A 12,834-nucleotide genomic window follows, 5' to 3' on the forward strand; every position below is an offset into this window, starting at 1 on the left:
GGGTTCCAGTGGGGCCCTCTGTTCCCAGTAAGCGGAGGAAGCAGCAGAGGGCCAGAGGAGTGGGTCTTGTGGACCTAACCCCACAAAAAGGCACCCCTCATTTTGAGGGAGGCTCGGTTAAAACAAGAGAAGCTACCAATTAGTATTCAGGGCTAGGTCCCCAGTAGGAAGCCGTCTCCCATCTCTAACCTGTCATAAGGTTGGGGGCCTTTGGGCCATGAAACATCAGAGTTGCCATGGAGTTGAAAGAATTGAATCCAGGTCATTTAGGAATTTGGCAGGTCAAGCTGGGATGTTCCACAAAATAGATCCTTTAAGGCCCCAAGGAAAACTTCTATGTCTTTCCTGTCCCCAGTAAGGCCTCTATTTCCAAACCTGGCAAATTTATAGAGCTGCCCAGGGCAACAGCTGAATAAAGAAATTGGACTCTGAATATTCAGACCTTTCCCCTGCCACCTCCGGGTCTCAGGGCTTCAAACTTGCCATCTTCACGGTCCCTGAACATTCAATGTGCTCACCCCCAGTACCCAAAGCTCACTCAAGTCCCTACTCAAATGTGACCTCAGAAGGTCCCTGGTGGCCCCACTGGGACCTAAGCTTTGGTGGGGCAAGTCCTTATGTTCACTACCAGCTAGCAGGAATTCAGCCTTTCCAGAGCCAAATGCTACAGCGACACCAAAGGCACAGCAGGACGCCTGTGGAGGCCAGGCTTTGTGACCCAGGAGGAGGCCTGCTGGGGACTCCCAGGGGAAAGCCAGCTGATGTGAGGTCGCCGCAGCAGGCAGCAGAGCGGCCGCTGGCTTCAGCTGCTTCCTAGCCCAGAAGGCTACGACACTCTTGGAACAAATGAGGAAGCTTTACTCGTGCCCCAGAAGCCACCCGGCTAAAGAGGGTTTCAGAAATAGTTTGCTGCAACTATAGCGAAGTGTAATTAAAACCCCTACTTTTAGCTTTGCTGAGAGCAGTGATTTAAAAAATATTAACAGCAGTTGACTGCAAAAGCAGGTCCAAAGCATCCCTTGCAATGGAACTCATTTCTTTGGTTCCTGAGCAGAATCCAGTGTTCTCCTCAGGTTTCTGGCTTGGAGATGAGAGGGTGGCACACTGACAGCATGGCAATCACCTAAACCTCTGGACTTGGTGCCACTTTGGGTCAAAGAGCCTCCCAGGTTCCCGTTCAGCTGTTCGCTGAGTGACAGCACCACCTAGTGACCATCTGGTAGAGCCTGCGAACCAAATCAGGCTCACACCCAACTTGGAAGGAAAAGGAGAAGAGGCTGTGGTCCAAGTCTAGCCAATGCACATTAGCACCCCTCCCAATCTGGACTGCGGCCCCTGTGGGGCAGGCCTCTTGAACCTTGTGGCAAGAAGATTCATCAAGGACACAGCAACGCATAACCACGCCTGACTGGCTTGTTTTATTGGAGAAGGGGACGTGTAATTAACAATGTGAAGACAGTGGGAACCTGAGGTTGGGAAGAACACCTTCCCCTTCCCACACATGCCCACTGCCCAAATAAAAAATAACCAACTATGAGAGAGCAGCTGAGACAGCGACCGAGGGGCAGGGAAGGGGACATGGAACTTGAGGGCAGCAGAAGAGACCATGCGTGTGCTGGGAGGGCCCAGAGGCAGCGGCTGTACCAGTAACTCGAGTACAAGTCTGTCATCTTCCACGTAGGTCTGTATAAATATATAGAGATTAGTGGTTTGCTTCTTCCCCTTCTCTCCCTCCTGCCTCGTGCTGCTTGCCGCGGTCCCAGCTCCTCTTTCCGGACGAGGGCGAAGGAAGGGGGATGATGAGCAAGTCATCACCGAATTGCGATCAGACCCACGTCCATCAGCTTCTGGATCTTCTGTGCTATCACAGGATTCTTTAGGTGTCTATGAAAGAGGGAAAGTTATTTGGAACAAGACTGAATCTGAAGAGTCGTACTCGTTCTCAAAGCAAGCCCAACGCCAACTCCCCCGGAGGCGGCTGGGGAGTCCTGGTGGAGACTACCCTGCAGGAAACAGCCAGGGCCTTTGCCGCTGCCACGCGGCCACCCTTGCCAGGTCCACTCTGCGGCGTTTACAGACACAGCCGTAAGCCGAAAGCTTTAGCCCAGTAAAACTACTCTTCCCAACTGACTGCTTAAGCTACCATGACTAACCTAACAAATGAAGCTGCTCCAGTTCACCAATGGCCAACCTTTCAGGTTTTAAGAAAGAATTACACAATAAATCCTCCACCCAGACTGAGCGCAGCCCCCGACTTGACCTTGTGAATGCTCATTCCTTTTGTTCTCCTTTGCCCTTCAAGGCCATCTCCCCCAACTCTACTCACTCGCTGAGTGCCTGGGGGTCCTTCTGCATCTGTTCCAAAATGAGCCGCATGGCCGGGTCACTCATGATCTGTTGCACCTCAGGGTCAGCCATGGCCCGTCGCTTCACATCTTCGGGGCTGTCGTGCCGGTTGTACTGGGCCATCATGCAGCGTTGGTAACCATCTGATACCTCCTGCATTCCAGCAAAGCCAAAGGGGGGAAGTTTAAATAAGCACTCCCTGGCTCACTGCCTCAGCAGATCCAAGGTAACAGAAGGAAATGAGAAGGGAAGAATGGAGACCAACTACAGACAAAGGGACAATCAGTGAACAGACACTGAGAAGACCCACAGGAGACAGGGACGCAGGGGAAAAGGCCCTGAAGGCCACGTGCAACCCCACCTTACAGGTGGAGTCCAGGTCTAGCGCCTTCTGGTAGACATCCATAGCTTTTGTGTAGTCCTTCATCGCTTCTAGGGCAGCTGCTTTACGTATATAACCCTTGACTGCAGGCAGAAATGGGAGAGGTGAGCTACTACCCAAAGCGCAGCTTCAAAGGCTGCCTCCTCACCTCTTCACAGGAACATCAATATCCCTCATGCCTGACGCTAGCTCCTAAGCGCCACAGGCCCTGAGGCCATACAGAAAGAACACGCCCTCTCCTCCCACGGAATCTATGGGCCACAGTCAGGGGACGAGGAGAGGCAGTGGAGAGGCACTTACTGAAGGCCGGCTCTAGTTGGATACACTCCTCACAGTCCTAGGAAAGGGAGACCAAAAAGAATTAGGCTCATGCCTGTAGACAAGCCTCTTTAGCACCGACAGAGCACTTGCCATTTTGAGTGTAACCCTTCACCCTGGGCCATTACACAGTACTCTACTTTTGCTTCCAGTGTTTCTGTTAACCTTGGTATCTGGGTAAAATAGAACAGCAGGCCCAGAAAAAAGAGCACTGAGGGGCAAGTCAAGCAAGACCACATGGGAGAACAAGTGTAGATTATGGACCATCCCATATAGGGCAAAGGGTCTGGATTCCCCAAAAGGCTTATGACATGGGAAAAAACAAAACACCAAAACTTGGGAGGCAACTAGGTGAAATGCATGGCCTTGAGTACTGACAGCTTTAAAACATTTTTGGACAAGCGGCAAATCTGAATATGGACAAGTAGCAGACGGCATTATGGTCTTAGTTCTGCTATTATTAGGTGCCAATACTACTGTGACTTAATGGATAGAATTATTTCAGGAGATACATGCTCAAGAACATCAAGGTCAAGTGCCACAATGAATACAATTTCCTTTTAGAAATGGTTCACCAAAAACGTCAATACACACTGTTCAACAAAGGTGGTGAACACACAGGTTTTCTGTGTTGTTTGAAGTATCTTCAAAATATTCAAGTATGGGGGAGAAGAACACTATGCACTGAGGTTTGCACACCTAGGCCTAATTCCAACTCTTCCACCAAGAAGCTCTTTAGACCAGAAACAACTCCATTCTTTCCTCCATTTGCTTAATTGGCAAAGTGACAATATTGTGACAGGCAACTGACAATACTGTTCTTTGCTTTGCTAGCCAACTTGCTTTTACCATTGCCCTTGCATAGTCCCCTGCCAGCAGCAGTGATGTCTCTAAGGCCAAAGACCCAAAAGACAGTGGCACTGAAAACAAAAAGCATCACGAACTCAGATATTAGATCACATTTTGTCACTTTTCCCTAAGATAATCCAGGTTTGTCTCCTAGAGAACAATTACAATATTGCCAATAGAGGCACACAGTGGCTCGAGCTCAAGAGAATGATGGAGTAACTCCTCCACAGGGCTAAACATACTTCTGTTTGCCCGTACTGGATGTGACAGAGAACAGCAAGGTACTTCCTCACAAAAATTAAACAAGATCTACTGTATGATCCAGTACTTCTTCTATGAATATAATGCCTAAAAGAACTGCAACTAAGGACTTGCACAGATACTGTACACCTGTGTTCACAGTAACATTATTCATAACAGCCAAGAGGTGGAAACACCACAATGTCCATGACAGCTGGGTGGCTAAACGGAAGGGAGTACAATGCTGGTACGTGCTTCAACAGAAACCCTGAGAACATTATACTAAGTGAAAATAAGCCAGACACAGAACTATCATGTGGTTCCACTTACATGAGATACCTAGCGTGGTCAAATTTATAGAGACAGAAAGTAGATGGTGGCTGCCAGGGGCTGGGGGGGGAGAGTGGTGGGAGGAGTTAGTGCTTCAGAGGAACAGAGTTTCAGTTTGAGAAGCTGGAAAAGTTCTCGAGATAGATGGTGGTGATGATTCCACAACAATGTGAATATACTCGATGTCACTAAAGCGTACCTTAAAATGTTAAAAAGGCAAAATAAAAAAAGGAAGGAAGGGTAATGGGGAGGGAAAAGGATCAGGATCCACTTCCCCAATGCTGTGCTCCCCACACTCATGAGTCCATGGGCCACAACTGGGTGGACGCAGCCTCTGCATTTTACAAACCTCACACATGCACCTCCACCTCAAAATCGACCAAGTAAGATCAAGCTGATGCTGATGACATCAAAGGAAAAAAGCCCCAGTCCTTGCATCCAGGCTGCAATAGTGGCCACCCCGCTCCTAGATCCTCCCACCTTGAGTGCCAGCTGAAACTCCAGGAGTTTGGTGTAGCAAGCGGCTCGATTGCTGTACAGTTTGGCATCTCTTGGGTTCCGTTTGATGGCTTCTGTGTAATGCTTCATGGCCTGGGGATAGTCCCCTGGATAAGGGAGAGAGAAACTTTTTAAAAAGCAAAAAGCTACCCTCTCTCCCCAGGGCATATCTACCTTCTGTCAGCTGAGGCACAGAGAGCACGTCTACCACAACTCCTCTCTCAAAAGGTCCCTCACCCGAGCTGTTGGGTACCTTTCTGAAAACACTCATTGCCCTTGTTCTTCTCCTCCAAAGCCAGGTCAGGGTTCACGTAGGCCTGCCTTTCCTGCTCCTTCAGGATTTTCTCTGCCTAAGAAAAAACCATTCTTGGGACCATCATTTAAACACTGATGAACACAAATAATGGGCTGAAAAGCCTGATCTGGGATTCTGATTTTCAGAGAGTACTGTCATCAACATTCATGTTGTACAAATTTTATATTCCTCGGTATCAAGGCATACACGGAAACAAAATTAATGCTATTAACATACACTTGGTACAAAAATATGTCTGTCCTGTATAAACAAACATGATTCATGTGTTAAAAGCACAATTAATTTTCCGACAAATCGATTTGTGAATAAAATCATCCCCCTAACTTATGAGAGTTGGCATCATACACACTTGGGTTGTGTGAAGAAAAACCTTAAGTTACAATGAGAACTGTGGCACTGTCAGCAGGCTGACCCTCAACACTGACACACTTAAGGGTAAAATTCTGACTAATAAAAAAGAACAGCAAAAAACCTGAGTTATTTCCTGCACGTTATTAACTGACAGGAACAGCATCAAATAAATTGACCGAAGATATTACTTCAAAAAATTTGAGGTTTATGGTAAACAATGACTATAATAAATAATAATTCATTAGGAAGTAACAAAACACCCCTTATTCTTTCCTACCCACCTGCTGGCATTTCTTGAGGACATCTGGGGTCCGATGTTCTGCCAGAGACTTGTTATAGAAATGGATGGCATCCTTGTACTTTTCTTCTTTGAAGTAGGAGTTGCCAATTCGAGCATAAGCTCTGACAAAAAGAAGAAAGAATTTGCTAAGGGCACAGTGGAGACAAGTCAGCCCCTACAGAGAAAAACCAGCTGCAATTAGAAACAAGGCCCCCACTGCTGCTTAGGCTCTACATCCCTCCACTACATCCACCTTCTGTCTTGATTCCTGCAGTTTCCTTTCCAGCCCCGTCAACAGAACAGGTTCTATAGAGAGCAACCTTCCTCCCCATACAGGGAAATTCAAGTCTTGGACACTGAACCCTCTACATCACTCAAGAAGGTTGCACATACTTGGCAATCTGTCGATAATCTTCTCGGTTTTCTCGCCCCACTTCGATGGCCTTCTCACAGAGCTCCCGGCATTTACTGTAGTCACCCTTTTCAAAGTACACAGCTGCCAGGCAGAATGGTTAAGAAGAGTCAGCCCTTGGTTCTCCCCCAAGATCACCTAACAAGTCACTCGCCCTTTGAGCTGGCCTCACCTGCTTGATTGGTCATGTAAGTCATATTGGTGGGGTCCAGGCCCTGGGCTCTGTCATAGTGCTGCAAGGCTGAGTCAAAGTCTTTCTTCTTGTAGGCGTCATTCCCCAACTCCTTCTCTTTCAGTGCCTAGATAAGGTTCGGAAAAAATGAGTGCTGAGCAAATCTAGCCCAGATGGCAAAGAGAACAGAAACCTGGGGTCTATAACAGGTACTGCATAGCATGTACAACTAACATTCACGGAAGCAATGTCTCTATATCCACAGGTTTCTTCACCAACCAGCTATAGATTTAGAACAGTGAGTACCAGCTATCCGAATGAAGAGATAAAGGGTTTCATCTCCAATTCCTCTGAAACTTCCCCTTGTTCACCTACTCTCTGGGATCTTTGTCAGAAAGTAGAGGGCTTCTTTGGGGAGAGGCAATCCCTTTAACTTGAAGCAATTTCAAAGAGAATAGCTTAACTTTGTACCAAGTTTCACTGGGAGAGTTGCAGCAAGTCTGGCTTCTGTCACATGGCCATCTCAGGATCTTAGGTGTCAGGGAACAATAGCAGAAGGGCGGGGAGAGGATGAAGGAAGGGGCCATGCTGGTGGCAGGAGTCTTCAGCATGGCTCACTACCACCCACACCACAGGGCCTTTTTCCAGCTCTGAGACACCCTGAACCAACGCTTACCCATTTAAAGGTGCTAAATTTGGCAACAATCTGCTGTTCCCATTCACAAGAAGGGAAATAAATCCTTTAGGCACTTGTCTCCTGCTCTGGAAGACAGTGTTGCTAAGATGACAACTTTTGATTATACAGCAGGTCCAACCAGGAAACAAGCCTAAGAACTAATATTGGTAACATTTTTCTGGATCAGGGTAGGAACAAGGATTACGAGCAACTTACTGGCTTTCCCTGACCAACATTCATGCTGGTGTAACCGCAGCAGCTGTGGGGACTAAACAGGGTAGCTCTTGCTACCAGCAGTCTTTGATACATGATTCCTATGAAACACGTTGTGAAGCGGACCTTTTAAGAGTAACCCCTTCAATGAAAAATAAGCTTAGCACACAGTAAGCACTCAGTGAATAATGACAATGATCCAAGGTCTACAGACATTCCCCACTATGTATTTATAGGTTTATAAACGTTCAAGAAATAGACCTGCTTCTTATTCTCTGGAAGATCTTCTTCCATTGGCTCTGGCTTGGTCTCCTTTTTGGGAGGAGGGGGTGGTGGTGGTGTTGCAACTTCCTCCTCCTCATCCATACCACCCAGATCGACTCCAAGGAGGACACTGAGCGTGGTCATGACCCGCGGGTCTTGCAGTTTTCTAGTGTTTTAAAAAAAAAAAAAGAAATTATTCTTTCCCATAACTGATCTTAAACCGTCCCTCACCGCTTAAGTTCAAAATTACTGTACTTAAAGCTTCCCACCCATCAATACATTGCTAGACTCTGCACTACCCATGAGTTACAACCAGAGGATACTCCGCCCTTCAAGTCCATCTAAAATGAAGTAACAGAGGTCAGATTTATCTCTTGAAGCCGAAAGATACAGAGGATTAAGTTTTAAGTATATTTCATCTGATCTCGCAAGCCAGAGAGATTTAGATACTCAAATGTCAATACAAGATTTAAATACACATCTTTACACCTGACATTCTCCCCAACCTCGTCTCTACTCCAATATGCCGACAGAGACAGTGGGCCCTTCGTGCACAGAAAGGAGAGGATCGGTGCCAGATCACAATTACAGGGGAGCAGTGAAAAGGCATGAACACTACAAATGCCCAGATGACTGATAAATGCTCCCCCAGACTCCTTCCAGAAATACAAACCAACCAACCAACAACTCTTATTGTTCCTTAGAAAAAGCAAAAGCAGAAACCCTGTAGTCTGAATGAGGTACTCTGACATAGGATCCCGGGAAGAAAGCACAACCTTCACATCCATTTTCAGGGACAAACCATCCTGCCTCAACTTACGTGCCCAGGTCAGACGGCTTGTTTCGCAGTTGCTCTATCAGCTCCCGGTAGGTAGGATCAGTGAGCAATGTCCTTGTCCTGGGATCACTCTCCAACTTCTGGTACAGATTGGGCATGTTGAAAGGGTTCATGAATTTCCTCTCTGTCCAAACAAAGGAAAGCATGTCACTGGAAGCCAATTCACTCAAGTCACTATGCCACCATAGCCTGTAAGACTGACATTTTGGGAAAGAGGCCCCAAATAATCCCATTTTTAAAATAACAATTAAGAAAGAAAGAAGAGAGAGAGAGAGAGACAGAGACAGAGAGAGAGAAAGAGAGAAAGAAAGAAAGAAACCAACAGCGTACAGTACATGGTGCCTACCTGCCAATCGGGCCTCCATATTCTGTAAGCCCTCTTTGAGCTGAGGATTATTTGCTTCATGTTTTAAACCCTCCTCATAGGTTCGCTTAGCTTCTTCAAATCGGTTTAAGAACTCAAGAGCTGCTGCTTTTCTTGAATAGCCCTTAAATCAGCAAACAAGATATAGAACAAAATGAAGAACACCTTCAGGTAAACCCAGATGAACTCAAAAGAATTTACTTTGCATTTCGTGGAACAAAATGGGTATCTGCGTCAAGGTCAAAGGAAAAACAGAAGAGGAACAGGCCATTAATGCCAAGGCTGATACTTTTAGAATCCAGCCAAGTATAAAGGACACACACCCTCCCTCCAAAATTCATCTTACAATCGAGTATTACCAGTTTCTTTGGCGGCATTTTTTTTCTCAGTGGTACAAAAAATATAAGACATGTCTTAAAACTGAGAGACTCAGATATGATGACTTATGCCATTATTCTGAGGAATCTACTCAAACAGGAAGGAGGGTGAATGGGTAAGAAACAATTCTTCTGTTAGGGTAGGAAACTAGCCAGGTTGGGAAGACCCAAAATTTAAGAACTGCACACTCAAAAGCATTCCTAAGAAGTCTGAAAAGCCCCAACTCACCCACAGCTTACCTTGCCCCAGTCCGGCTTTAAGTCCACAGTTTTGCAACCATCCTCATAAGCCTTCTGATAGTCTCCTTTCTTAGCATAGGCCGCTGAGCGATTGCTGTAGAGCACATGGTTCTGGGGGTCTAACTGGATGGCTTCAGAGTAGCACTGTAAGGCATCGTCTATGTTGCCAGCACTCAGGGCCTTATTGCCCTTCTCTTTTAGTTCATTTACCTGAGGAAAAAAGGAGCTGATAGTTTGTTTCCCTTTGTAATAAAGTCATTTACCCCCAACTTTTTAGGTGACATGCATAGTTTTCCACAGTTATCAACAGCTAGGTTACTTTACGGGTCAGAGGAGAGAAACCATGGGTTAGTTAACTGACATTTCCCATACTTCTGGCAACCACCAAGAAATAAACCAACCAGGGAAAAAAAACTGACACTTTGCTCTACGCTGGGTCCCCTGCGGATTTGTAAGAACTCAAGCCCCTCTTCCAAGTCTTTACTTTGAGCTAATGAAGCCACTCTAGAATATATTAATGAATTCCTTTCACGGAAAAATTAATTCATTTGCTATAGAGTTCCAAAGACTAAAGACAATCAACTGAACACAGGCCTTGTTACTCCTCACAGGAAGGAAGTGGAACACGCATGCACTGTGTTCTAGCAACCTAAATAAAACCTTTAGGATGACTTCTCTGGGAGCATCAAGATGCTCACCTGTGTTCAGATAAGATGATGTAGTAATGCATGCAATATGGTAGATTACAGCTGCTCCTTAATGAGTAAAGGATTTTGCTCCTCAAAATCAGTTAACACACTTCAATATTAACATATTACAAAAGGGATGAAGAATAAAACAGTCTTGTGGTTTAATCCTCTCATGTACTCATAATGACAGTAGTAAGAACACACCAAAGGGTTTAAAAAAGAATGAAGCCCGCCTCCGCCTCCGCCATCAAGGTTCTAATTAATGGGCTTTTCCTAACCAGAGATACTCTACAAGAGAGGGAGCACCACAGCTCAAAACAACAGTGTGATCAAGCGATGTCACTGAAGTTACCAAAATTCTTTCTTTGTATCTATCATCCACCCATGATCCAGTATAATGATGTAACAAAGAATTCTGTGGAGAAATACTTTTGGAACCCTGAGGCACACCAATTGAGAATGCCCTTCCATCAACCAGATTAATCTTAAAGACAACCTAGAAGAGGGAAAGGCAGAGGCCGCCAAATTTAGCAAGAAAGGGGTAAAAACCTCAGAGCCTAGAATGGAGGCCAGAAGGCAAAAAGTTTAAAAATCCAGCTAACACCTAGGCAGCTGAACACAGCTTAGTGAAAGTAGTGACCAGCCTAACCTATAGAACGTAATTTCCAGACTAGGACCCACTTGCAGGAGGTCAGGACCAGCACTTTAATAAAAGATCAAGTAGAGTAGAAAATAGCCCGTAGCACAAATAATAAATGTTATTTTGTTTAATGTCCCATACAGTTTTATATATTGGGCCAAATGTAAAAAGTGTATCTTTGTGGGATTTATTTGAAAGATACTTAGTTAAAAAATACAATTTTGGACACTGAAATTTTTCCAACGTTAGAGTATTTCCTAAAACTGAAATATGGATCTTGGAGTTGAAAATAAAAGGTGGAAAAGTCACATCTTGAATGGGCTCAAGACAGGAGATACAGTCCCATCAGGAGTTCAAATGCCAGTTCATCTGTACAGCTGTCACAATAAATTTATAGTCTACCTGTACATATGCTTATATAACAGTGGGATCTGTTTTTTGTTTCTTTTCAAAAATAAATAAATAAATAAATGATTTCCCCCCGTTTTTGGTAATTACAAGATAAGCCCCCTTCTTAAATATGAGTATTATTCCTCCTTGCAGAAATCTCTTGTCTATATGACAGCCTATTTAATCTCAGCTACAATTCAATTATCACAAAGGTGCAAAAAGTTTATACATCTCTCCTTTTCCACTCTGATTTTTTAGTTTAGCTAAGACGCTCTAGATTTGGCTAAAGGAGCAACGGCTATACTGGAGGAAAAGGTTCGGCCTTGCAGATCACGCCAAAACACACCAAGCTGTTTTCTCCCCTACCCCCACATCAAGCATCACAGCTCAATGACAGCTTCCAACTGAATAAAATCTATTTATGCCTTTCCACAACCTTCAGGCCACTGAGTATGTAATTAAGCCACTGAAATCAACCAGCAGCAGCTTCAAATACGACCCCCCAAAAATGCTGAGTGGAGGCACATAACTTACTTCTTGTTGCTGATCTTTATAGTCTAAAATTTCTAGAGATTAATTGCTCCTTGTGTAATTAGAAACCGACCTTTCAGAAGTGTCAGTCCTCAGATAACTCTTGAATTATACACAAAAACTAAAATATAGAAGGGGAGGGGAAGGGCCGCGGGTGTATCTGTAAAATACTTGTAGAGAAGGAATTCGTTAAAAGCAGTTTTGTGCACCTCCACCCCTTCCCTGCATCGGGCAAAAAAGTCGCCCTGCTACTCGTCACGCCTCCACTCCACGTTCTCCCACCCCGGCCTTTCAGATAGAGTTTTTCCCCCAACTGACTACAAAGTCCCTCGGCTACTTCCAGTGTACTCCCGTCCCAACTCCCCGCATTTTCCCACGTTGACTGGGGCCGAGTCCTCGTGGCTGCCCCGTGGGCAACCTCCACTCTCTCAGAGGGCTAGCTCCCCGAGGTTGTCCTGGTCCTCCCGCCACCTCCGCGGCCCTCGCCCACCACTGTCCCTTCTAGCGCCGCAGGCGCCAATCCCTCGCTTAGTCCAGAGACACCTCCGGGGAGGGAGGCCTCTAGGGCCGGCAGCGGCCTCTCTTCCCGCCGCGGCCGGACTGAAGCCGAACTGTAGTTTCCCCAGGCCCTCCCCGCCGAGTAAAGAGGCAACGGCCTGAGAGAAGCCCCGGAGTTCCCCGCAGCTGGGCCTCGCAACACTGCTCACCTCGCGTCCGCCGGCCGCGGCCCTCACGCCCTCGCCTCCCCCGCTGCTCCGCAGACCCGACCCCAACCCGGTCATCCCGATGGGGCGCCCGCACAGCCCCTCCTCCCGCGGCCTGGCCTCAGCCGTCCCCGAGCGGTCCCGCGACCTCAGCCCTCCTCTCCCCCTTCACCTGCTCCATAGTCTGGGCCCGGTACACCGCTGAATCGACTCCGTCCGCTCCTCGTTCCCAACCGCACGCGCCGCCTTCTGGAACCTACTAGAAGCTGCCGGGACCCCCGGATCCCTCCCCTTCCTCGCCTGCTCACTGGTCGCGCTCCTCGAGGGGACTTCCTATGCTTCCCTACTATTGGCTTGAAGTCTAGCTCATCATCTTTTCTTCTCTCTCACTGGACAGTGGAGAGTAATCCCCTC

At 46.6% G+C, this 12,834-nt stretch overlaps 1 protein-coding gene across 1 annotated transcript; it reads right to left on the reverse strand.

The window, feature by feature from the left end:
• Positions 1–1,399: 1,399 nt before the first annotated feature.
• On the reverse strand, positions 1,400–12,834 carry STIP1 (stress induced phosphoprotein 1). Its single transcript, XM_036926781.2, has 14 exons — positions 12,593–12,834; positions 9,467–9,676; positions 8,832–8,973; positions 8,468–8,609; positions 7,645–7,813; positions 6,495–6,621; positions 6,304–6,406; positions 5,912–6,032; positions 5,217–5,313; positions 4,946–5,070; positions 3,029–3,065; positions 2,708–2,811; positions 2,327–2,499; positions 1,400–1,884 (listed from the first exon to the last, which is right to left on the reverse strand). Exons 1-14 carry the CDS (start codon positions 12,599–12,601, stop codon positions 1,812–1,814), a joined length of 1,632 nt encoding a protein of 543 aa, XP_036782676.1. The 5' UTR covers positions 12,602–12,834; the 3' UTR covers positions 1,400–1,811.

This window comes from Manis pentadactyla, chromosome 9 (genome assembly GCF_030020395.1).
Source record: "Manis pentadactyla isolate mManPen7 chromosome 9, mManPen7.hap1, whole genome shotgun sequence".
NCBI lineage: Eukaryota > Metazoa > Chordata > Mammalia > Pholidota > Manidae > Manis > Manis pentadactyla.

Coding starts and splice junctions, on each gene's coding strand:
- STIP1 (XM_036926781.2), bottom strand. Junction 8,974..9,466: donor TAAAGCCGGACTGGGGCAAG/GTAAGCTGTGGG, acceptor TGCTGATTTAAG/GGCTATTCAAGAAAAGCAGC. Junction 8,610..8,831: donor TATGGAGGCCCGATTGGCAG/GTAGGCACCATG, acceptor TTGTTTGGACAG/AGAGGAAATTCATGAACCCT.